Genomic DNA, 27,067 nt, shown 5'->3' with positions numbered 1-27,067 from the left:
TTGTTTCATTTTAGTTTATCGTCAATGTACTGTAATGTGAATCTTTTCCCGAGAGGTTACACACCTTTGCGGGAACTATATAACATAAGGGTCTCAGTAAGTCTCTGTTAGTATCTTGGAATCGAGGGTTAATATCTCCTGAGGGGGGTTATTGAACAGGGGGGTTTATAATCATGTTTGTTATGTGATTCAACCTGGTTATGTGTGATGTTCATGGGCTTGTGGTTGGAACTTTAAGGCCTTTAGAAGTGATGCAGCCTTCACCTTTCACCTTGGGTTCGGGCGTGGTTCCGTTCCCCATTTCTGCATTCCTGACCGTGTGGCGGAGATATACTAGTCCGCAGGGGTATGGTCATAGGAGGTGGTGAGTGTACCAGCCATTGTAGGTGTCAGGTGCCGTTTTTGTTTTCATTCTTTAGTCCATATTGATATTTCCTCTATCCAGTTATGGAGGATTCTGATGCTGAGACTGTGCTAATTTCAGATTCAGTTACAGAGGATTCTGATACCAAGACTATTTTAATTTCAGATTCTGTGTCCGGTGACGAATCCGGATTGGCCTCGTTGACGCATGTAGACCAGTTTTCTTCCGTATGCCATTTTAGAGCGCCTTGTTCCTCGGGCCCAGGGAATTAAGGGACTGCTGAGCCATCCGCCTCTGGGGGTCCTGTCCTCCGAGAGGCGAGTTCCCTACCAATTCATACTTCTATACATGCGGGTAACCCAGTTTCTGATTCCTCCATGCAGGGTGGCGTGCTCCCCCCGGAGGTTGCAGCACGTTTTCGCCTTCACATAATGTTGGCGATTGTTCGTCTGCAGAGTCCAGAGGTTTCTTTGAGAATGTGCTCGTGCCCTATTGTCCCGGGCCTTCCACCTTGGGGAGGGCCTCTACAGTTCCCCGCTGGTGTAACTGTCCCTGAGTGTTGTGCATTTAATTACAGGATTGCGCGCCTTCGCATATTGCTCAGACATGTTTTTCAGTTATTGAATGACCCTATCGTTACCAGATACAGGGATTTTCAGTCTGCTAATTCGAATGGTGCACCTTATTAGACATGTGGGGATGAAGTAATCTCCTGATTGTCATTTGTTTGAGATCTTTCCCAGTTTTTTTAAAGATAGGGCTCCATTTGGCTGGCCCTGCGGGTAGGCCTGTGTCTTTTTGGTTGTTAACCTCCGGGTTGCCTTATATTTTATTTATATCCAATGGGATGTCTCTTATTTGTTCGTTTCCTTCGGGAACCTTCTGGGATTGATACTCTTTACTTCTTCGGAATTTGTTTTGGACATGTTAGCCCTCTGTTAAAACTGTCTGTTTTCTGTTTTTTCCCCATGAAGGAGAATTTATGCAGCTTGCCGGTTAGGACCCTAGGTGCAGGCTGGTCCTGTCGGGTTCGTTCGGTCTTGTGGCTGTTCAGACATGTGTCGCTGTTCTGCTCGGCTGGTCTGGTAGAAGCGCTGAGTGCTCAGGTTATCATTGTTTTTCATGTTCAACTAAGCATTCGAGAGGAGTCTGTGAGGCGGGAAGGATTGTTTCAGTCCTCATAGCCTTCAGTCATAGATGGCCGAGCAGGGGAGTTTTTCCGCTGCGTCATTCTATCTGACATCTGATTTTATCAGAACTTAGAGTTATCCTTCCCCATGTGGTGGAGGGTTGGAGGGCTTAACACCCCTTACCGCATTTGAGAAGTTTGGCCTTCATTTTTAGGCCTCTGGATTTGTCCTTTTGGGCTTGAAACAGCTTGTACTGGATAGCTGTCTAGCATGCGGAAGGTTTGCAGTTTGAAACCAGTTGCAGCTCTTGACACCTTGCAGGTGTACGCGTAAGCTGTTTATAGTGCATCTAGATACAGCTCTTACTCTTTGACGTGTACTGTCTGTCTGAGTTATAAGAGAGCTAAAAAGGGGGAGTGAATCAGGAGCGCTACAGCTAAAGGTGCTAAGAAATAAGACTATATGTTCTATACTTAAAAATATGACAAGGACAATATCTTATCTAAAATATGACACAATTTAATTGCACAAACGATAATAACAAATAAAAACGGACGTCTCCGTAAGTAAAACTTCTTAAGTTGCCTCCATATAAATGTTGCAATAGCAAAAAGAGTTTGTGGTGTAAGTATAAACAGTCCAGTGTACACTTTCAGTATTTTTATTACGTGTTGGTTTGCTAGCAAACAAGGGCTTAGGAATCCGGTAAGTCTATCGCAACTCCTCCCCAGGAAAAGCACAGTGACTCTTGTAGTAAAAATAGAAAAGTCTTTATTGGTAGTATAGCGTAAATAAAAACAGGGATGTGAGATACAACTCACAGATTCAATAATGGTGTTCCAGTATTGCAAGACACGGCAAACATGTTTCGTGTGGGGCCTCCACACTTGTTCACTGCTGTTAATTGCAAGCACTGGATACACCTTTAAAGGACAATCAATCACCAAAAATTGTAGACATGTGTGTACTTAACCCTGCCTATACAAATAATTGCCAAATAAAATACACAGACATTTTAACATGTGAGAGGAAAAGTGAAATAGCTAACATTAGAAAAATATATGTATTAGTAACATTGTGATTTTTGAACTATGCCATGAAAATGTGTTATATAATAGTTCTTTTAGGGAACCAGGAGAGACCAGGACTTGTCATATGACTAAACATTAGATAAAGAGATTAACATCAGATTCCATATTGATGCCAAGCGGATATCTAGTATTGAGAGTGAATATCCACTGAGCCTCCTTATAGCTCAGTTTATATTCCCTGTCTCCCCCCCTAGAATGTTTTGGGATATAATCAATGGCCTGAATTGATACTAGGGATGAGTCAGCATCATGCATATTTTTAAAATGCTTAGCAACAGGCGTGAAGACATCAGGGTTATCAATATCCCTGATGTGTTCAAGTGCTCTGTCCCTGAGCATTCGCTGGGTTTTTCCAACATATTGGATCTGGCACCTCCTGCAGGTCAAAAAGATAAACTACAAAAGTAGATTTGCAGTTCAATTTGTGTCTAATTCGATATGACTTATTTGTAACTGAGGAATGGAAGCAATCACCCTCCACCACATAGTTGCAGGTTTTGCATGTTTTTGCTTTGCATCTAAAAAAAGCCCATTCTCTGAGGTAACCAAGTACATGTTCTCTGTGTGGGCAATTGTGAAGGGGCTACTATGTTGCCAATAGTGATAGCTTTCCTAGCTACGAATTTGCAGCCACTATTAGCTACCCTTTCCAGAGAAGGATCAGTAGCAAGAATAGGTAGACTTTCTCTAATCAGGTTGCAAATTTTGTTGAACTCCAAACTATAAGGAGTGCTAAAGATAAGTTTATCTCTGCAAACTTCCCTAGTAGATGGAGTTCTATCATATCTCTTATATGTCAATAGCTGACTACGTGGGATTTTTCTGATTTGTTCTCTTGTGGATTTTAACAAAGTTGGTGGATACCCATGTTCTAAAAGCCTCCCCTCCAAAATGTCAATTTGTTCATTAAACATAGTATCATTAGAACAAATTCTGCGTGTTCTAATGTACTGACTTTTAGGTATGGCTTTTAGAACGTGTTTGGGATGGCAGGATTGAAAATTAAGGATAGTGTTCCCACTAGTTGGTTTACGATATAAATTAGTGTCCACAGTCTTTGTTGATATTTGAGCAGAGAGCTCAATGTCCAAAAATTTAGTGTGTAGTGGATGTTGTTCAAAAGTGAATTTAAGATTTGCCTCATTAATATTGATGTATTTAATAAAATCCTCCACACTACTACTATCCCCATTCCACACCAGCAACAGGTCATCGATGTAGCGTCCAAAATATATGATATTATTCTTATGAGGGTTGCCATCTCCATAGACGTGGAACAGCTCCCACCATCCCATATAGAGATTGGCGTAGGAGGGGGCAAACTTTGCCCCCATTGCCGTTCCACGCCTCTGGAGATAGCAACAACCCTCAAACAAGAAAAAATTGTGAGTTAATAAAAATTCGATGGCCAAAATAAGAAACTGTTTGACCTCCACCAAATAATTAGAGTAATTGTCCAAAACAAAGGACACTGCCTCGAGCCCCTGCTGGTGTGGAATGGAGGTGTAAAGAGAAACAACATCTATAGTCACGAATCTGATGATCTTGAGAAAGCCCTGTAGAGGGAGAAACGCGTTGATGTGCTGCAACAACTACTGAGATTCACTATATGTAGCTGGAGCTACCACAGTGTTTATGAGGATTGTGCAATTACGCTAATATAATTAGCTATTGGAAAGACTTTGCAACTAACTCTCTGAACTCCTTATCGGATAATCAAGTTTACTTACATCATTCATTTTTGTACCTTGCGTGCCACCTAGCACTAAGAGCAGGTACTTGTCATCGGATGATCGCTATACTCTAGATAAGAGTCACCACTACCGCTGTTGGCTGGTTCCGAATTTGGACCAATCAGAAAGCCCGTTTGGGACAGCGCCCACATAAGTGACGTCATCACGCATACGGCTGTAACTAATCCACAGAGAACATCGAGTGGAAAGTCTGGGGTAAGCCCTTGTTTGCTAGCAAACCAACACGTAATAAAAATACTGAAAGTGTACACTGGACTGTTTATACTTACACCACAAACTCTTTTTGCTATTGCAACATTTATATGGCGGCAACTTAAGAAGTTTTACTTACGGAGACGTCCGTTTTTATTTGTTATTATCGTTTGTGCAATTTAAATTGTGTCATATTTTAGATACGATATTGTCCTTGTCATATTTTTAAGTATAGAACATATAGTCTTATTTCTTAGCACCTTTAACTGTAGCGCTCCTGATTCACTCCCCCTTTTTAGCTATTTTATTTACCTATTTTGGGAACACATAGGTATTCTCAGGAGTTTGGTGTTGTTCACCCTGCGCTCACTGGTCCAATATCCTTTGAGTTATAAGAGACCTTTGGGTTTTCTTCCATTGTCTCCGGGTGAGTTGGATCTCCTTTTAGAGATCTGTGTTTCCGTGTGATGGTTATTCACTGCGGGGAATTTGTTTAGCTCGGGATTTTCCGGAGCTGGGTAGACTTAGTGCCTTTCTCTTCCTTGTGTCCTCTGCTTGTGCGGAGGTGATAGGGAGACTAGCCCTGCTAGTTTGGATTTTTTTGACCTTGAGGTATCCCTTTGTTGTCCTGAGGCTCTAAGAAATATCTTCATACGACTTCTAGACCTGCTCCTTGGAGCGTTGGACTTTAGCTAGGGATGGTTCCTTTCTTTGGTCGAGGCTTTCAAGTTCTTCTCGATATCCGGATTCTCTGGATATGCATCCATATCCCTTGTGTCTGGCTTTTTGGCCAGCTGGGGTGTTTAGTTCTAGGGTAAGGTTTGCCTGAACTATTAGGTGCCCGGACCTGTTTTTCTTCCTGAGACTTCCAGTTGCTGTAGCTTTGCTTGGCCTTTCTCCTGACCCTCCTGGGGTCTTGGATCTCAGGGCTGGTCGGGGTGTTCTACGGTAGTGGGAACTTGGACTATGTCCTTGTTCCATCTACTTAACCTGGTCATGGTTGGCCAGGTTTACAGAGTATTTTTTAATCTTTGCCACAGAATAACCCATCATCTGGTGGTTAGCTGTGTGGCTTGCGCCTCAAGGGTTGTTGGTTCATACCCCGCTGCTGGCACTGGATGTCCAATTTCCGGTGCGCCTTAGGGTTGCATTCCCCTGGTCAGCTTGTCAGGGTCCCTGTGGATTCCCTGCTCTGCAGGCGAATGGGTTGGCTGTGCCTCTGCTTGGCAAGCTACTTTTAGGGGGGTCCTTTTCTAGGACATCTGTGTTGGGAATTTCTCTTCCCATTAGCCGTTGATTTTGGGCCTTGTGGACAGTTGTTGCCCTTCCGGCATCATCCCTTTCTTTTAGGGGATATTCTCCTCCCTATGGAGATAGAGTCCTTGCTTGGGGCTTCTTCTGAATGGAAGGCGGAAAGGTGGGATTGGTTCCCCCTGGGGTCTTGCTGGCTCCAAGTCAGACTTGTTGGGCCTTTATTTTGATAGATCCTTAGGTCTATGGCGTTGTCTGTTTTCAGAGTCGAGTTGTACTTGTACTCTGTGGGGATAGCTGTGCTATCCTTACTCGCATTCCTGTACCTGTTTTGGGATTCTTTTGTTCCCCTGTCTTGGATCCCTGAGGCTGGGTTGGTCCAGCTGGGTGTGGGTCTGCTGGTAAGGCGCTACGTTCACGTCGCAGTTTCCTCTGGGTGTGTGAGCCTTGTTGAGTCTATCCGGTTAGCTCAGTCTGCTAGGGTATAAATTTTCCTTTTAACTTGCTCCATTGATTTCAGAAGAGGGTTTACGCTTCCTTCGGGTTCTGAGGGTATAATCCCCTTCACTGGGGGCGCGATTGAGGGTTTTGTGTTCCCCTTTTTAGGGACCTGTGTGTAGGTCTGGCGACTTAGATTGCCTGGAGCGTACCCTCTGTCTGGGGGTTGCTTTTGCAGTCTGTTTTCTTGCTTGACTGATTCTTCCTCCTCGCAAGTACCCTCTGTGTCATCCTGTTATGGACTGACTATGGTCAGATACTGGGAGGACTTTGCCTCTTCAGTTGCATTCCGTGCTTTCAGGATGTTTGAGAGACGTCTTTTCTGTCTCTGTGCCCGGTGTTATCCCGGGTTTCGCTTGGTATAGGCGTGGCCTCCTTCCCCTGTTTGAGCCCCTTTGGGTCTCTTTGAGCTGGGCTCACTCTTTAAAGGTGTTCTTTTTTGTATTAGTGGACCTTTTGGTTTCCTTGGTACTCCTTTGCCTTGTCCCTTTGAGGGTTTCGGCTGGTGTCTCCTTCATTTGCGAGGGATGAGCGGTGGGGGACCGTCTGTTGGGCTACGGTGTCTCCTGGAGGACTGTTGGCTCAGTCGAGTCCATTTTGCGGTCTCTAGTTTGGCTCCTGGACTGACTGCGAGTCGGTGTCTTTGAGGCTTTTCCTCTTAAAATGTTCTCCGCTTCGGACTAAGCGTTTTTATTTATTGGGTAGAGGTTCAGGCCTGGTGCCCTCAGTATGGGTCGCCTATTGTACCCTCCCATCTTGGCATTCAGTGTCCTCTATATAGCTTGGGTATTGTTTTCCCAAAAGTAATGAATGCAGCTGTGGACTCTTTCCATTTAAGAAGAAAAACATAAATTATGCTTACCTAATAATTTCCTTTTCTTCTGATGGAAAGAGTCGACAGCTCCCCACCCTTAATGTTATGTGGGGCGTCCTTATTATTCTTCTGGCACCTTTCACCCTGATATTTCTTCTACTGTTCCTTGTCCCTTGGCAGAATGACTGGGGGATGAGGGGAGTGGAAGGTGCATTTAAGCCTTTGGCTGGGGTGTCTTTGCCTCCTCCTGGTGGCCAGGTTTTTATTTCCCAAAAGTAATGAATGCAGCTGTGGACTCTTTCCATCAGAAGAAAATGAAATTATCAGGTAAGCATAATTTATGTTTTTATTTGTATTTTAACATATTGGTTTTAATAAAATTTGTTTTATTAATTTTTTGATTATGGTTTACAAGTTGAATATATGTATGTCGTGTGGGTGCAACAATGTGTATTCTTTTCTCACTTCTTTACTGAAAATGTTCTTTTAACTGCACATGTGCAAACAACAATTTATGCTCATATCCTATATATGTGTATTATTTTAATATTGGCTAGCAAGGGTGGTACTTTTTGCTCTGAGGTACGTAGAAATCATTGAACACTTAAAACCTGAAACAATATACTTATCTGACAAAATAAATCTGCAGAATTTATTACAAAATTCTCCTCATAGTTGTAGATACATTTATCATACAGCTGACAATTTTACAAAAGGGTCAAAAAATATTGCACTCCTATTCGGTAGAGTATGTAATTTTAAGACTAGTGACCCTGCACTACTATGTGTTTAGCCCTTACAAAGAGGTTAAGCACACGAGTACTGCTTGGACCAGCAGTGCTGATTGGATCAGCTGCAGTTACTGGGTACTTAACACCTTTCCAGGGGCTAAACGCTCAGTAGTTGAGTGTCTAATTAATTAGAGCATGTCATTTTTTCAACTATTATGGTCCTTTAATGGCTGATCTAGCAAAGCTAGAAGTACTCAGAACTTATTTTTCAGTTTAGCTTTTTTTTTTTTTCTTGGACCACAAAAGCTAGTGTCGCTGAAAGCATGAGGCCCATGGGCTGTCAGTTGTATGTGTTTGATGTTGGGAATAGCTGAAAATGTTAGCTCATGGATAAATAACTGGATAAAAGATAGGGAGCAACGAGTAGTAGTAAATGGATCATACTCAGATTGGACAAAGGTAATCAGTGGCGTCCCCCAGGGATCAGTACTGGGCCCTGTTCTTTTTAATATTTTTATAAATGACTTGGAGCAAGGATTAAATAGTGACATCTCTATTTTTGCAGATGATACTAAGTTAAGTAAGGTCATAAGGTCAGAGCAGGACGAACTCTCTTTACAAAGGGATTTGCTAAAATTAGAACTATGGGCAAGTGAATGGAAAATGAGATTTAATACGGAAAAATGCAAGGTTCTACATTTTGGAAGTAAAACACTGGTTGTGATTTTATGCGCTCATGTACTGAAACAAATATTTTTATATAAAAAATTTTAAATGGTTGTTGCCAACTTAATATTATTTGTTATATATTGTCGCCACTGTGATGGTATATGAGTTGCTTATCCAAAAGTTTGAAAAACTTTGAAAATATTTGAAAACTGTCTAAATACAAATTAAAATACAATGAATAAAACTGAATGAAACATGAATAACAGATAATATGTTAAAAATACAAATATTCCTTAATTCTGAAATAAATAATCAAATCCCCTTGTTCCTAAAATAGATATGGGTTAAAACATCTATGATTTAAAAAAAGTCCATATATATAAAAAATAATAATAATAGCAACCAAAAGATCTGGAATTTGATACTTTAGGATTGTACTGGGATTTGAGAAAATTGGTCTTTTACAGTTCTATGTAACAGTACCTTAGGTGTTAATCACAGAAGATATTTGTAAGTTCCGTGAATAGTCCTGAGTTTGTAGGAGATAATGTTCAATTGAACCGTAGAAAAGCAAAAATTATTTTGATTGTAGTGCCACTGTAGTGCCGCCTGGTCGCAGCCAGCAATCCCACTGGTCCCGGCTCAGAAATGGTTACATGAAATGAAAGAAAAGACAGGCGCACAAGGCACGATTCAAGTGTAGGATTTTATTATACTAGTAAAACACACGGTTAAAAACACTTACTGGATAAAAGTTAAAAGTCAGCATTGAGAGCATATGCTCATTAGGATTATCGCAGCTCCTGCAGCACCAGGGACAACTGGTAGGAGCTGCTACCGGACGGACAACTGTGTGCTGTGCATAGTGAGAACATATTTGAGTTAGCGATTGTGTCTGACACAGGAATCGGCGTGACAGGAATATACAAGCTTTCAACTTAAATCTGGGTTTACATATGCGCTCACACCCTCTAGTAATGATTGGCTAGAAAGCGCACACCTCCCATCTGATTGGCGGACATACCTTTAAAACAAATAGGCGCCAAGTTCAATTCATTCAGCCTTTGATAAAGCCCGACCGGAGTCGGGGGAAACGCGTCAGGCATCCGAACAAAAGACTTAGCAGGAAAGCAGTTAAAGAATACTGTTCAGCACTAGCGTTACTAAGACTGGGGTGACAGGATCCGGAACACCGCCGCCCACTTAGTCTTTTCGTAAACGGAGAGGAGAAGGACCAACTATCTCCCTGGTGCTGCAGGAGCTGCGATAATCCTAATGAGCATATGCTCTCAATGCTGACTTTTAACTTTTATCCAGTAAGTGTTTTTAACCGTGTGTTTTACTAGTATAATAAAATCCTACACTTGAATCGTGCCTTGTGCGCCTGTCTTTTCTTTCATTTCATTTTGGAAGTAAAAATAAGCAGGCTACGTATTTTTTAAATGGGACAAGACTTAGCCAAACACAGGAGGAAAGGGATTTGGGAGTAGTAGTAGATAACAAGCTAAAGATGGGTGCACAATGCAGGGCAGCGGCTTCAAAGGCTAATAAGATACTAGCATGTATTAAAAGAGGCATTGATTCAAGGGAGGAAAGCATAATTCTGTCATTATATAAAGCCCTGGTAAGACCTCACCTTGAGTTTGGAGTGCAGTTCTGGGGACCAATTGCTAAACAAGATATTGCAGAACTAGAAAAAGTTCAGAGAAGGGCCACAAAGCTAATAAGGGGATTGGAGAAATTAACCTATGAGGAGAGGCTAGCCAAACTGGGTCTGTTTTCTTTAGAAAAAAGGCGCTTGAGAGGTGACATGATTACTTTATATAAATATATTCAAGGCCCATATACAGAGATGGCAGAAGCTCTGTTTATTCCAAGAAAATTGTTTCTGACAAGAGGTCATAATTTAAGGTTGGAGGAAAGGAGATTTAATCTCCTGCAACAGAAACGTTTTTTCACTGTAAGAGCAATAAAATTGTGGAACTCATTACCAAAGGAGGTATTGAATGCCAATACCATAGATACATTTAAAAATAGTCTGGATAAATTTCTGTATATAAACAAAATTCATGGATATGATTGCTAGTATTAAATGGGTCACATTTAAATGGGGTTATTTAAGCTTAACTGGAGCTTTTTGTAAGTATTTTAGATTTGTATAGGTTGAACTCGATGGACTTCAGTCTTTTTTCAAGCTTATCTACTATGTTACATCTACTATGTTACTATGTTTGATAGGGAACTTATATATATATATATATATATATATATATATATATATATATAGTATAAAAAGGTCAGTAAACTCTCTATTCAGCAATAACACCGGAATACTCTTGATTTAATTAATGTTCAGGAAAGCCCAACTGGCCTTACACTAGAGTAGGTATTATCCTTTATCTGTGGTACAGTAGACATGATTAACCCCTAACATACATACATACATACGTCATGCGGTACGAAGCCCATCATACCACACAACTCATATATACATCGCAGTTTCAGGAAGCTCCAGCAGTCTCAGCTTTAAATTGAGAGCCGAGACTGCTATTCCGAAGCTGCAGGCAATCTGTCCTTATGGTAACAGAGCACGATGGGCAGATTGCCATATAGTTAACATAGTCGGTGTCACTGTCTTTAACAATCTCCTTCAGTGCCGGTCAGAGATGTGGGAGGGAACAAGGGAGGTGGGTGGCCGGCACAGAGTTGGGGGGGGGAGTGGGAGGGGCCCTAAGCTACAGAAAATAAAGTATGGAAGGTAGAGCGAAGGGACGCTACACTACAGAAAAATGAGCATTTGGGTGGGGGGCCCTACTTTGGTGATCGAGGGGAGGGGGGATCGCTACAGTACAAAAAAAAAATATAATAATAATATATGAATTGCCACTACTTAAGATGGCTCAAAAATAAAAAAAGCCCTAAAACTTAATTTTGCCAGGGCCTAAGATGGTAGTGATGGGTGGTGAGACCTGTTTGGGAGGGAGGTGGGAGGTGTCAGGGGGAGGGTAATTCTTACACTAGCCTACTATAACCCTTCACTGCCAGGAATTTCCGAAATATGGTGTGCAGCTGCAATTAGTGGCCTTATATTACCAAAAAGCAATGACAAAGCTATTTCTGAACAAAGGGACCCCAGATAAGCTTTTACATTAGTTTGTGCTATAACTGCACAAGCGGTATATAAATAATTTCAATACCATGGATTGTCTACTAAAAAAAATATTTCTTTTTAAATGGAGTGAAATTCCTTGTAGCGAAGGGTTTAAAGGGACGACAAAAAAACACATTTTTCTTTCATAATTCATATAGAGCATACAATTTTAAACTACTTTCCAATTTATTTCTATTATCATATTTTTTTGTTATCCTTTGTTGAAAAGCAGGAGTATAAGCTCAGTAGTGTGCATGTGTCTGCAGCCGTTTTGCAACAGTATTATACATTAGCAAGAGCACTAGATGGCAGCACTATTTCCTGTCGTGTAGTGCTTCAGGCATGTGCACGCTACCTACCTAGGTATCTCTTCAACAAAGAATAACATTAGAACTAAGCAAATCTGAAACTAGAGAATACAATTATAAAAATGTTTCCAATTTACTTCTATCTGAATAATGAAAGAAATGTGGGGTTTCATGTCCCTTTAAGTTCTCCTACAGGCAGGCTATGTGTATCCCAGAATCGTTTGCTATCCAGAGGGCTTCAGGCGAATAGTTCCTATATGAAGCTTTGTATAAGCAAGTTATTGTGGGGTTGCATATTTTGTTTTTAATGACTGGTTATTTTATCAAGTGTATTCTCATTTCCCAGGACTGCAGCCTCCACTTTCAAAGACTTTGAACTGGTGTCCACTCAACAACACCCAGATACCGTCCTCCGACGACGCTTCAAAGACCCAATCCGGCCAGAACATGGAACAGAGTCTGTCCTTACCAAGCCACGCACCAACCGGCTGGTGAAGCTGGCATTCATGGGTCTGACAGTTGCACTAGGGGCGGCGGCATTAGCAGTGGTGAAAAGTGCCTTGGAATGGGCACCAAAATTTGAGATCCAGATTTTTCCGTAACCGAAGCTATGAGGAATATAATCCTATGCTAGCGTGAAATACAAGAACACATGGCAGCATTGTTTGATCAGTGATTGAGCTCCGAGTGTGCACATGGGAACTTATGTCTGCAATAATACCTGTGTGCTATGAACTCTTGACACTAGCGTCTCTAGCTCATTACTTTTGTGACAGTCAAACCTCATGGACAATTACGCACATGAATTTGTCCTCTGTTCTGTCACATAATGGGCCATTTTCACCACTGGCTTTCTCACGTTTGTGTTGATCTAGATTCACTTTCCTAACACATGAAGTATGTGCGATACATCTTACTGTGTCGTTTACAGTTTAAATGAGCAATAGATTGTATTGCTCGTACAGAGACTAGAATGGGGACAAAATCCCCTGACACAGCTTGTATGGGAGTAAAGAACCACTACTAATTATTTACCTGTATATAAAGCTTGTACAGTAACATGGCTCTCTGTAAAATATATCATTAATGCTTGAGCCAGTCTCTGCTTACTAGGCCTGTGATTTTATACACACTCACACACATATACACACATATATACACATACATACATACATACAAACACAGATATATATATACATACATACATACATACATACATACACACATATATATACACACACACACATACATACAAACACACATATATATATACACATACATACATACATACATACAAACACACATATATATATACACACACATACATACAAACACACATATATATATATATATATATATATATATATATATATATATATATATATATATATATACATACATACATACATACATACATACATACATACATACATACATACATACATATACACACACATACATACATACAAACACATATATATATACACACACATACATACAAACACACATATATACACATACATACACACACATACATACAAACACACATATATATACACATACATACACACACACACACACACACATATATATATATATATATATATATATATATATATATATACACACACACACCCACACACATATATATATATACATACGCACACACACACACATACATACATACACACACATACACACACATACACATATATATATATATATATACATACACATGTATTTTCCTTTATATCTTTAACATGATCGCTCCTTTCTTACATAAATTAAATTATTTACCTTGTGACCATATATAGGTCAAATAATACAGCCAAATTCTATTTATCTGGAGATATTAGAGACATTTTTCTAAACAAAATCCACTGTGCATAGAGCAGCAAATTAAAAAATATATATCTTTTTTAAAAGTACAGCAGTATTTTGAGTACTTCATATTACTGGCTGATCAGAACAACTCCCATATCTATGTTGGTGGTTAGGGTCACCACTCTGTAAGCCTGATGGAACAAAATTGGTTTATAGGGGGCAGAAACATGCGTTTTAAAAATAAATAAAAAATACTACACTTTTAAATATTTTCTTTTAGATGAAGCAGAGAAAATTATTACAATGTGACTGTTTTTTTTTTTTTTTATATCTTAACTCCTGTATGGGTGCCCTAACGGTTCAGTTTCAAGCCTTGCCTTTAAAGATCATGTTTACAGCGTTACTCACAATATTGCCATAAAATCGCGTCTGTCACCTATGTCTGCATTTAACACGTATGTTGCTTGTTTAAAATCTAGCTTTTATTTTTATAATAAAAAGAAGAAAAAACTCAATGAAAACAGAACATGATAGTAGTTCTCAAAATTGCAGTTGGCGACAAGAAGATCTTTCAGGCTTGTCCCGCCTAAGCCCAGTACATGTGTATGAACCAGGGCGGTATCTTGCAGCACTCTGACCTTGAAAAAAGTGGGACATCTTTTCTTTCAATAAACCTGCTGGGAGAGAAGAAAATACTCAAGCATTATTTGCAAGAAATATAGGAGATAATAAAATTGGAGTATGTCTATCTGTCTCTGTAATTGCACAAACCTAGAAAGAATATAAATTACCAACAATTTGCCACACAGTTAAAGGAACTCTGCACAAAAAAAATAACTGTTGTCCAAATAAAAACACTTTTTTTTTTTTTTTCTTCTTCAAAAAAATGTAGTAAAATCTTTAGATTTAAATTGAAACTAACACGGCTGTATCAGTTGTGGACTTCCTGCTAATAGTCATTAAAGGGACAGTCTACACTAAAATTGTTATTGTATAATAAGATAGAGAATGCCTTTACTACTCATTCCCCAGCTTTGCACAACCAACATTGTTATATTAATATACTTTATAACATTTAAACCACTAAATTTCTGCCTGTTCCTAAGCGACGAGCCTCTTATCGCATGCTTTTTTATTTGCCTTTCACAACAGGAGACTGCTAGTTCATGTGGGCCATATAGATAACATTGTGTTCACGACCCAGGAGTTATTTAAGCGTTAGCACAACACAGTAATAAATGCAAGTCAATAGATAATAAATTTAAAAAAAAAAAAAAAAACGTGATCAGGGGGCTGTCAGAAGATGCTTAGATACAAGGTAATCACAGAGGTAAAACATATATTAATATAACTGTGTTGGTTATGCAAAACTGGGGAATGGGTAATAAAGGGATTATCTATCTTTTAGAACAATAACAATTCTATTGTAGACTGTCCCTTTATATAATAGCTATTTCTTGCTAATGTTCATTGACTGGTAAATATCTTTTATAAGAAGTATTGGCTAATGTAGAAGAAAAAGTGCAAGCAGCACTAGCTTGTACAGCCAATAAAAGCATACAGTTTGTTTATTGATATCTTTAAAAATAATCAATCAATTATACACTATTTTACTAAACAGTCCTATTGATTGAGTGTGTGCCTAATACAAGGTGATTACGGCCAGCTGATGCTCACCATTAGTATGAAGTAGCTATCAGCTAATTAGCGTTACACTTCTAATACTGTTATGTTTATTTACATTTTAAACAGTTTTTTTCCCTTCCTTTTGGGCATAAAATGGCAATGCTGCTCTCTCATAGGACAGAACAAATGTTGGTCTCTTGAAGTCAGTGCAATTTTATATATTATTAGTATCTTATATTTTTTTTTTCCCAGTTTACAAGATCTCTGAAACTTGGTCATTGGCCCTGTGTTTATACGGTGCCAATGTGGCTCTGTGTGAAAAGAGATGTCCGCTCTGTTCTAAATTCTTTTAAACTATATTAATGTAGAAATAACACCAGTTTTTGCAGCAGACATTGAGGAAAAAAGTATGCATAATATTCTCTAAAGGTTTTTCTTCTTAAAACAATCCTGCAAAAAAATTGAAATATAAGGTTGGATATTTGATTTAGAACAAAGAATTCTGAAAGGGCCACTATAGTACATTTTGGTAAAGCTTGTCATTTTAAAGGGACAACACTTTGTCATCAAAATACATTTCTGTTGTGCTGCTATAAAATAACATATCAGCCAAGTCTTGAAGGGACACTAAATACAACGCCAATTCCAAAAAAGTTGGGACAGTATGGAAAATGCAAAAAAACTAACAAAAAGAGTCATTTGAAAATCACATTAACCCTGTACTATATTGAAAACACATTATTTGATGTTTTACTTTGTGGATTTAATGTTGTTGTTTTTTAAATATACACTTATTTCAAATCTGATGACTGCAACACACTTCAAAAAAGTTGGGACAGTCGATTGTTTACCACTGTGTAACATCACCTTTTCTTTTAGTAACACTTATTAAGCGTTTGGACACTGAAGACATTAGTTGGTTAAGTTTAGCAAGCAGAATTTTCCCCAATTCATCCATTATGCGTGTCTTATGTTGCGCAACTGTACTGGGCCTTTATTGCCTTATTTTGCGCTTCATAATGCACCACACATTCTCAATCGGAGACAGGTCACTCTCTGCTTACGTAACCATCCGCTTGAAATCTGTGCAGATTGTGGTTTGGCGTCCTGCTGAAAAAGACGTCTGGATGGCAGCATATGTTGCTCCAAAATGTATACGTAGCTTTTGCATTAATGGTGCCCTCACAGATGTGCAAGTTAGCCATGCCATGGGCACTGACAAACTCCCATACCATGACAGACGTTGGCATTTGGACCTTACACTGATTACAGCTTGGATGGTCTTTTTCCTCTTTGGCCCGGAGAACAGGACTCGTCTGACCACAAAACATGATTCCACTGTGCTACAGTCCATCTCAGACAAACAGAGCCCAGAGAAGTCGGTGGTGCTTCTGGACAGTGTTGATGTATGGCTTCTGCTTTGCATAGTAAAGCTTTAACTTGCATCTGTGGATGCAGTGGCGAATGGTGACAAAGGTTTACCAAAGTATTCCCAAGCCCATGTCAGGATATCCATTACAGACTCATGGTGGTTTTTGAGACAGTGATGTCTGAGGGATCGGAGATCACAAGCATTCAGAAGTGGTCTTCGGCTTTGCTCTTTAAGCACAGAGATTTGACCGGATTTCCTGAATCTTTTTAATTTCTGTATATTGTGCACTTTAGAAGATGGAATGACCAAAATCCTACTGATTTGTCTTTGGGGAATGTTGGATTATTTGCTGATGCATCTGTTGGCAGATTGTGAGCCTCGACCCATCCTTGCTTTTGAAGGACTTGGCCCTTTTGGAGGCTCCTTATATACTGTGATTACATGATTGCCTCACCTGTGTCACATTACCTTATTATTTCAACTTGTCACATCGCTATTAGTCCTAAATTGCCCCTGTCCCAACTTTTTTTGGAACGTATTGCAGTTATCAGATTTGAAATGCGTGCATATTTTAAAAAAAACCATTAAATTCACAAAGTAAAACATCAAATAATGTGTTAATAATGTGTTTTTAATAAAGGGTGAATTGTATTTTTTAAATGATTCTTTTAATTTGTTTTTTTGCATTTTATATTCTGTCCCAACTTTTTCAGCATTGGGATTGTACATTTTATAAGCATAGTATTTAGGTTATTCCCTGCCTCCCTTTCATCATGGGTGCTGCCATGTTAAAACCTATATTCCAGTGCCGCTGACGTGTTTGCACGTGTGCAGTAACTCTCCTTCAGATACCTGCAATGTAACCTAGGTCCTAAAATGGCAGCACCTATGATTAGAGGGAGGTGCATGAAATCTGTTCAATGTTTAACGTCCCTTCTAATATTTTTAAAACAAATTTGCATTCTTTTTACTGCAATTTTACTGACAGTTTCTGCAAATAGCAGTCTCACAACCCTGTCAATCACCTGTGTTGAGCCAGACTTTGTCAATGTGTTTAATCCATTTGTGAGGGTTACACATTTAATCACCCAGTGTGTATTGCAACAATTTCATGCGGTATCAAGTTAGAGCAGGCAACTTTACACTTCAATGTCCCTTTAAATATTAACTTAAAGGGGCATTATACATGTTCTGGATTATTCTATTTTAACTTTAAATCAGTAGTTCCCAAACTTTTTCCATCTAATACCCCCTTGATTCCATAAACGTACCATCACCAACCCCTTACCTTATCTCGTAATATTATTTAGAATAGCAGTGCATTACCCTTTGTGACAATAACACCAGAACACAAATAAAAAAAGAGAACTAATACTTGAATATTTAAACTTTTTAGTTTAAATAAAAATGTATTATATGGGTCTTGTAATACCAGTTGAAAGTCACTACACATTTTATATATATTTGGTAATTACTTCACTATTCAAAAAACAATTGATACTGTAATGGATGGGTTTGATGAAGTGATACCAGATTCACTGCGTCTGGTTTCCTGTCACTTTGCACATTCATAAATCTAGAGTTGATTTCTTTGCTTGGAGCATAGTTGTACAACTGAACCAATAAACAGACTTAAAGGGACAATGTACTGTGAAATTTCCTTCTCTTTAAAGTGATAGTAAATCTTAGGGTTTGTGAAACGCTAGGATTTACCAGTTGAACAAATAAACGGGACTTTAAGCCATGAAGTATAAAATACTTCATGCTGAAAGTTGCTTTATTTGTCTGAAGTGTTCGCCACATTGAGCAAAGTTGCTTTGTTCTCATGATATTCTTTGTTGAAGAGATACCTAGGTAGGTAGTGTGCATGTGTCTGAAGCACTACATGACAGGAAATACTGCTGCCATCTGGTGCTCCTGCTAATGTATAATATTGTTGCAAAACTGCTGCAGACGCATGCACACTTCTGAACTTACATCCTTGATTTTCAACAAAGGATAACAAGAATGCTAAAAAAATTGGTAACAGAAGAAAATTGGAAAGTTGTTTAAACTTGTGTGCTCTATCTGAACCATGAAAGAAAGAAATGTGGGTTTTATGTCCCTTTAATACAGTAATGGAGATCCTTTAGAAATGAGATATATTGCTATCTATTTTATAACTATGTTATGTATAATTTATATCTATGCACAAAGTTTCTATGCAGATACTAAATATGAATATTTTAATTTACAGTGGAGATCCTTTAGAGAGAGGATCTATTGGTATCTCTTTTATACCTATTGTATGGGTAATTTATATGTATGCACATACGTTTATCATGCAGACACTAAGCATTAACCATGAATATTTTCATGGATTGTTATATATCCTAGGTTACAATATTATTTATTTCTATCTCAGCAGTAGCCTCCAACGTGTTAGATATTTACGTAACTATTTTTGATTAATGGAATTATGAATATTAATAATTAATAGCAGTATAATATTATTGTCAGCGATATCTCCAATTAATATAGCAGAATCTTGCCAATACACTCCAGTGAGATGTTAAATCTCTGTAGTGTACCCCAAAATAAAACTATTGAGATATTTAAAAACTTGACAATAAAATGATTATTAAAAATCAATACTTAACCTCCAATTAAATTAATTCCTAAGTTCTAGCCAGTTATTCTATAAACACATTTATTATATTTATGTAGTAACTGAATATTACCTATGACCAGTTATATCTATCAATTGGTTAATACAACTTTAAAATATTAAGCAGGCTATAGAGATATTTACTGTAGATTAATTACTATTCAATAGATATGGTCTATTATCCCATGAATGTACGAAATACTTCTATAAATTAACCTTAACTCAAAATCAATTAAAGGTACCTCAGTATTATGGACACAATATTTCTATAAATTAACCTTAACTAAAAATGAATTGTTTATTAAATATCACACATGCATTATACTAGAACAATGTATAACATTAATCCAATGCCAAAATATGGATTAATGATTTAACAACACTTGATTAACAAAATATATCCCAATGCTATAATAAGAATCTTAGCTCAAATTCAATGTCTAATGGAATTTGTGGGAGATTATTATTCAACAACTAGCCAAAAATAGCCTTATATCACTTCAAATAATCAACCATAGAAATGTATATATTATCAACACAATAGCCAATTTATGTGCAGTTCTTAAGAGATTTCACAGTAAATAAGAAAATGAATTTATAAGTATGGACTGCAAAACCCCTCTTCCTAATAATAAAGTTACTTAGCACTAATACAGGGAGTGCAGAATTATTAGGCAAGTTGTATTTTTGAGGATTAATTTTATTATTGAACAACAACCATGTACTCAATGAACCCAAAAAACTCATTAATATCAAAGCTGAATAGTTTTGGAAGTAGTTTTTAGTTTGTTTTTAGTTATAGCTATTTTAGGGGGATATCTGTGTGTGCAGGTGACTATTACTGTGCATAATTATTAGGCAACTTAACAAAAAACAAATATATACTCATTTCAATTATTTATTTTTACCAGTGAAACCAATATAACATCTCAACATTCACAAATATACATTTCTGACATTCAAAAACAAAACAAAAACAAATCAGTGACCAATATAGCCACCTTTCTTTGCAAGGACACTCAAAAACCTGCCATCCATGGATTCTGTCAGTGTTTTGATCTGTTCACCATCAACATTGCGTGCAGCAGCAACCACAGCCTCCCAGACACTGTTCAGAGAGGTGTACTGTTTTCCCTCCTTGTAAATCTCACATTTGATGATGGACCACAGGTTCTCAATGGGGTTCAGATCAGGTGAACAAGGAGGCCATGTCATTAGATTTTCTTCTTTTATACCCTTTCTTGCCAGCCACGCTGTAGAGTACTTGGACGCGTGTGATGGAGCATTGTCCTGCATGAAAATCATGTTTTTCTTGAAGGATGCAGACTTCTTCCTGTACCACTGCTTGAAGAAGGTGTCTTCCAGAAACTGGCAGTAGGACTGGGAGTTGAGCTTGACTCCATCCTCAACCCGAAAAGGCCCCACAAGCTCATCTTTGATGATACCAGCCCAAACCAGTACTCCACCTCCACCTTGCTGGCGTCTTGAGTCGGACTGGAGCTCTCTGCCCTTTATCAATCCAGCCACGGGCCCATCCATCTGGCCCATCAAGACTCACTCTCATTTCATCAGTCCATAAAACCTTAGAAAAATCAGTCTTGAGATATTTCTTGGCCCAGTCTTGACGTTTCAGCTTGTGTGTCTTGTTCAGTGGTGGTCGTCTTTCAGCCTTTCTTACCTTGGCCATGTCTCTGAGTATTGCACACCTTGTGCTTTTGGGCACTCCAGTGATGTTGCAGCTCTGAAATATGGCCAAACTGGTGGCAAGTGGCATCTTGGCAGCTGCACGCTTGACTTTTCTCAGTTCATGGGCAGTTATTTTGCGCCTTGGTTTTTCCACACGCTTCTTGCAACCCTGTTGACTATTTTGAATGAAACGCTTGATTGTTCGATTATCACGCTTCAGAAGCTTTGCAATTTTAAGAGTGCTGCATCCCTCTGCAAGATATCTCACTATTTTTGACTTTTCTGAGCCTGTCAAGTCCTTCTTTTGACCCATTTTGCCAAAGGAAAGGAAGTTGCCTAATAATTATGCACACCTGATATAGGGTGTTGATGTCATTAGACCACACCCCTTCTCATTACAGAGATGCACATCACCTAATATGCTTAATTGGTAGTAGGCTTTCGAGCCTATACAGCTTGGAGTAAGACAACATGCATAAAGAGGATGATGTGGTCAAAATACTCATTTGCCTAATAATTCTGCACTCCCTGTATAATTAATTATGGACTACACAGGTCTCTGAAATATAAGCACAAGTCCTGAAAGACAAAAAAGAGAGGTGCCCTTGGTGCAGCAAGTTCTAAATGGATAGAACCAAAAACAGCATTAACAATTCAGTACTCACAAAGGAGATTGCACATCCAGTGCAATAGTAAGCAAGCCGAAGCTTCAGAGCCGTTCGGCTGACTTCCCAGTGGCAGATCAACTGAGAAAAGGAGCTGAACTTGATCAATGACTCTGGGGAGTCAGCCCAACGGCTCTGAAGCTTCGGCTTGCTTACTATTGCACTGGATGTGCAATCTCCTTTGTGAGTACTGAATTGTTAATGCTGTTTTTGGTTCTATCCATTTAGAACTTGCTGCACCAAGGGCTCCTCTCTTTTTTGTCTTTCAGGACTTGTGCTTATTATTCGATCGTATTGTGGAGAGAGCTGCTTAATTATTGGTTTGATGGTCCCTTGTTGAGAGGACCCCCCTATTGACTTTTCTTTTTTGGGATTATATCACATTGGACACATACCTGCTGTGATAATTTAATGGACTGGTTCTTTACATAAGTGCATATTCATATATGTTGTTTTTTATCTCTTTTATAATATTATTACATTATTTTATTTATTTAGTTGTTATTAATATTGCCTCATTTTTTACAATTTGAAGAAAGGTGGTTTGAGTTGGCGCACCTCCCTGTTGGACACACAATATCTTCTTTTGTGTGTGGTCCAATTTGTTGTTCTCGGAAATATAAATTATAACTAGAAATTACACTTTTAAATACAGCTTCAATTAAACTATGGCTATCAAAAATATCTTTGCTTTAAAACATTAAAAATATAAAAACATTAAACTGCTTAATACATTACCAATAAACCAATTTGAGAGTTCAATATTCCAGATATTTCTTATGGTCATACATGAAGTTATCACTTATTTTGCAAGGGTACAGGTCACAAGGTATCTCTCTTGCCCAAAGAAAGTTTCGCAGCCAGGATTCAGAGAAAATAGGCCCAACGGTGTGTATCTCTGTTTTACCAAAGTGAGTCTGTCTCCTCCTGCATTGTGTGCAAGCCTATATCAATGATAGACCACTCCTTCATTCTCTAATCCTTCCATAGATTCTGGATACGCCCTTTGAGCCAGAGCTTACCTCCATAAGGTTACTGGGAAATGTAGCTCTCCTAACAGCTCAACCTTTTGGCTGTAGTACTGTTTTTTGCCCATCCGGGGGACAACAACAGGAATGAGACATTTACATTTTTAAAATATTCTGTTTCTCAAATACAGGGAGATAGATATATATATATACTGTATATATATATATATATATATATATATATATACAGTATATATTTATAAAATATTTATTTAATGCACTCATAAATTCCTAGCCTTAATAAACTATTTGGTCATATGATGTGGGCTATCTAATTTTACTGAGCATGCAATTTTAAGATTAAGCATGAGTATATTGAGTTAGTATGCTTATACATTTAAGAATGTGCATAATATTAAATCTATATAATATACATATATATATATATATATATATATATATATATATATATATATAAATCCCAATGAAGAATAAGCACAGTCTTACAAATTCATGCAGCTGCCAGGGTGCACTTTATCATCAAAAAGGCACTCACTGGTCTTCGTAAAAAATATAACTTATATTTCAGGTCATCACTAAAATAGCATAACGTTTCTGTGTAATCCCACACCTTTGCCAAATGTCATGTGAAAGACAAACAAGCCTCCAGAGACAGGAATCCCAGAGAAACACACATTGAGCTCGCATTCTATTGGCTGATTGGAACAATCCTATTCTGCCCATCTGGAGGACCACTTCTGCCGGCTTGGATGAAGACTTCTGCCCGTCTGGAGGACCACTTCTGCCGGCTTGGATGAAGACTTCTGCCCGTCTGGAGGACCACTTCTGCCGGCTTGGATGAAGACTTCTCCTGGCTTTGTTGAGGACTTCTTGCCACTTCGTTGAGGACTTCTCCCGGCTTCGTTGACGATGGATGTCCGGTCTTCAAAACTGTAAGTGGATCTAGTGTTAGGTTTGTTTTAAAGGTTTATTGGGTGGGTTTTATTTTTAGGTTAGGGCAGCAATAGAGCTAAATGCCCTTTTAAGGGCAATGCCCATTCAAATGCCCTTTTCAGGGCAATGGGGAGCTTAGGTTTTTTTTAGTTAGGATTTTATTTGGGGGGTTGGTTGTGTGGGTGGTGGGTTTTACTGTTGGGGGTTGTTTGTATTTTTTTTTTACAGGTAAAAGAGCTGATTTCTTTGGGGCAATGCCCAGCAAAAGGCCCTTGTAAGGGCTATTGGTAGTTTAGTTTAGGCTAGTGTTTTTTTATTTTGGGGGGGGCTTTTTTATTTTGATAGGGCTATTAGATTAGGTGTAATTAGTTTAAATATCTTATAATGTCTTTTTTTATTTTGTGTAATTTAGTGTTTGTTTTTGTAATTTAGGTAATTGTATTTAATTTAGGTAATTTATTTATTTTGAAAAGATTTTATTATGTTTTTCATAACAATTATAGGCATGAGTGGTCAGACAAAGCACTACAGTTAGTAAAAATACAATAGTGTCCACTTTAAGTATACCGATACAGAGCTATGATCCGGCTACTCTATTGTAGTCCGTGATTTTCATATCATCAGCTTATTTCGGGCCACGGCCTAGAGACATGGAGCTCAATGAGGCACGGGGAGAGAAAATCAAGATCATAGGCATTAGTTAAGCATAAATAGAAACATATATCCTCTGAGTAATGGGGATGATAGTTAATTGGCTATCGGCAATTGGTTCCGGCTCTCTCCACCTAGCCCCCACAAACAAATAAGATTTTTTCTACAAGGTTTCAATACTTCCTCTTCTATTGGCTTCTTGATACATAATGAACGGTTCACACTGAGTAATGAACTCAACTTTCGTATTTAGGTTTTCTGCAGCTAAGCTTGCCATCTCATAATGATGAATTATTTTTTTTCGATAAGAGTGAAGCTTGGTGGTGAGGATTTCCAATATTGTGCAATGCTGATCCTGACCACTGTGCATAATGTCATAGCTAATTTTTGGTGTTGTTTTAGGATAGTAGGGATCGGGAAATGTAAAAGAGCCTGTTCAGGGGATAGTGTAATGCGTTTATGGAATATTAAACTAAGGAGCTCTGAAGTTTTTTCCCAGATTTCTTTCACTCTTCCGCACTCCCACCACATGTGTATATACGTCCCCCTTTCATTGCAACCTCTGTAGCAGGGGTTCTGAGAGGGTCCTTCTGGATCTCCAAATCTGGTTGGATAAATATACCATTTGAACGCTACCTTGAGGTAGTTCTCTTTCAAAATGGCATTCTGTGAAAAGGAGGTACCTTTAGCTAAATTGGACTTCCATTTCTCTAGAGACCAGGTCTTGTTTAAGTCCTGTTCCCATTTCAGTATGTTAGGAGGCTTAGTCTCTTTATATTGGTTATTAAATATCGGGTATAGTGTTGATATTGAGCCGTGAATCGGCTCTTTGGTTAGGCATAGTGATTCGAAAGTCGTGCTTAATGGCAGTTTAGAGAGGTCCGTTAATTCTTTGACCCTGGATTTTAATTGCAGGTAATGGTACCAAATATTTTTGTCAGAAGGGTCAATGTCTCTATATTGTTCGTATGAGAGGAAACCCCCGTCAATGTATACGTCTGCAATTCTGTACAGTCCTTTATTAGCCCATTTTTTTTTTGTATATGCGAGTCTATTGTGGATTGTGGTAAGACCAAAGGTATTAATTTTGATTTATCCTGAATTAAGGGATATTCAGTAATTAGTTTATTCCAAAGGAAGATTGTATGGGATATCGCTACATATTTATATAGTGGAGGGTGACAATATTTTTTTGGGGCCCATAGCAGCCTAGAAATCTGGTCCGTATTAGTGATCTGCGATTCAATTTGAGCCCATAAAGGTTGTTGTGTGTTGCAAAACCAATGTGTTAGTTGGGCCACGCGAGCTGAATAGTAATAGGATATCAAATGTGGGAGACCCAACCCCCCTTCCCTCCGATGCATACTCATAATTTTTTTTATTTATTCTGGGACGCTTTCCCTGCCAAACAAAGCGCAGGATATCTCTCTGTAGCGCGTTAAGCTCACCTATAGGGACAGAAATCGGTAGGGACCGAAATAAGTACAATAATTTTGGTAACAAGGTCATCTTAGTGGATACAATTCTCCCGTAAAAGGAAATTTTAAGTTTTAACCATTTTGTGATTAAGTTCCTAATATGTGCAAACATTGGAGGGTAATTTGCTTGATATAGAGAGTGAATGTCAGCAGTAAGATAAATTCCAAGATATTTAAGTTTTTTGAGTGTCCAGGTGAAAGAAAAGTTGATTTCCAGTAACTTTTTGGTGTGTTGGGGTAAGTTAATACTAAGCGCCTCGCATTTGTCCCCATTTATTTTGTATCCCGACAGAATCCCATAATGTTGGAGCTTAGCATATAAAGGAGGGAGAGAGAGAAGGGGCTTGGTCAATGATAATATGATATCATCCGTGAAAAGCGAGATTTTATATTCGTTGGTCCCTATTCGAAGGCCAGAGATGTTTGGGTCATTCCTGATTTAAATAGCTAACGGCTCAATACATAGGGCGAATAGCAGTGGTGATAAGGGACATCCTTGTCTCGTCCCGTTCGTAATTTGTATAAGCTTAGATTGGTAACCTGAAAGCCTGACATAAGCTGAGGGGTGGGAGTATAGCATAGTGAGGGCATCATGGAAGGCTCCCGTGATACCTGTTTTTTTCAGAACCGCGAACATATAGTTCCAATTGATTCTATCAAACGCCTTCTCTGCATCCAAAGAGAGGAACAGAGAAGGCGTTTTTTCAGTCGTGGCCACATTAATCAGGTCAATGATTTTTCGTGTGTTGTCTGGGGCCTCCTTATTTCTAATAAATCCTACCTGGTCCGGATGGATTAATCTCTCAAGAATGGGGTTAAGTCTATTTGCCAAAATTTTAGTAAAGATTTTAACATCTTGGTTTATCAGAGATATGGGTCTATAGTTTTGACAGTGCTGCTTATTCTTTCCTGGTTTTGGGATTACTGCTATTCTAGCCATGAGCATTTCTTTGGGAATTTCTTTTTTTTGCATAATAGAGTTAAACATCTGAGAGAGCAGGGGCACTATTTCATCCAAAAATGTTTTATAAAAAAATACCAGAATAGCCACCCAGACCAGGCGTTTTAGAGCTTTTTAAAAAAAATTTTTTTAATTAAAGCTTACTTTTTTTTTTTTTTTTGAGGTTATTAGCAAGTACAGTAGTATATTCATGTACAACAAATATAAGAAGTGATACATCACAGATTATGATACTATTATAAGTATTAGGAGAAATGTGAGGGGAGTAGGCTTTTTCTAAAG

General features: G+C 38.4%; 1 protein-coding gene and 1 long non-coding RNA gene across 2 annotated transcripts in view; one reads left to right on the top strand and one right to left on the bottom strand.

The window, feature by feature from the left end:
- The window catches only part of TBC1D20 (TBC1 domain family member 20), a 49,738-nt gene extending 35,435 nt beyond the window's left edge, over window positions 1-14,303 (top strand). Inside the window, exon 8 of the mRNA XM_053700281.1 lies at window positions 12,300-14,303. Within this exon, the coding sequence (XP_053556256.1) occupies window positions 12,300-12,555 (256 nt within the window). The 3' untranslated portion in view covers window positions 12,556-14,303. The remainder of the gene's footprint in view (window positions 1-12,299) is intronic.
- Window positions 14,304-14,429: 126 nt separating this feature from the next.
- The window catches only part of LOC128647523 (uncharacterized), a 105,089-nt gene continuing 92,451 nt past the window's right edge, over window positions 14,430-27,067 (bottom strand). Inside the window, exon 3 of the long non-coding RNA XR_008400364.1 lies at window positions 14,430-14,451. This is a non-coding gene — a long non-coding RNA (uncharacterized LOC128647523). The remainder of the gene's footprint in view (window positions 14,452-27,067) is intronic.

This window comes from Bombina bombina, chromosome 1, assembly GCF_027579735.1.
Source record: "Bombina bombina isolate aBomBom1 chromosome 1, aBomBom1.pri, whole genome shotgun sequence".
In the NCBI taxonomy this organism is placed as follows: Eukaryota; Metazoa; Chordata; class Amphibia; order Anura; family Bombinatoridae; genus Bombina; species Bombina bombina.
Note: the sequence above shows the minus strand (reverse complement) of the source record. Positions and strands in the feature narration are given on the sequence as shown.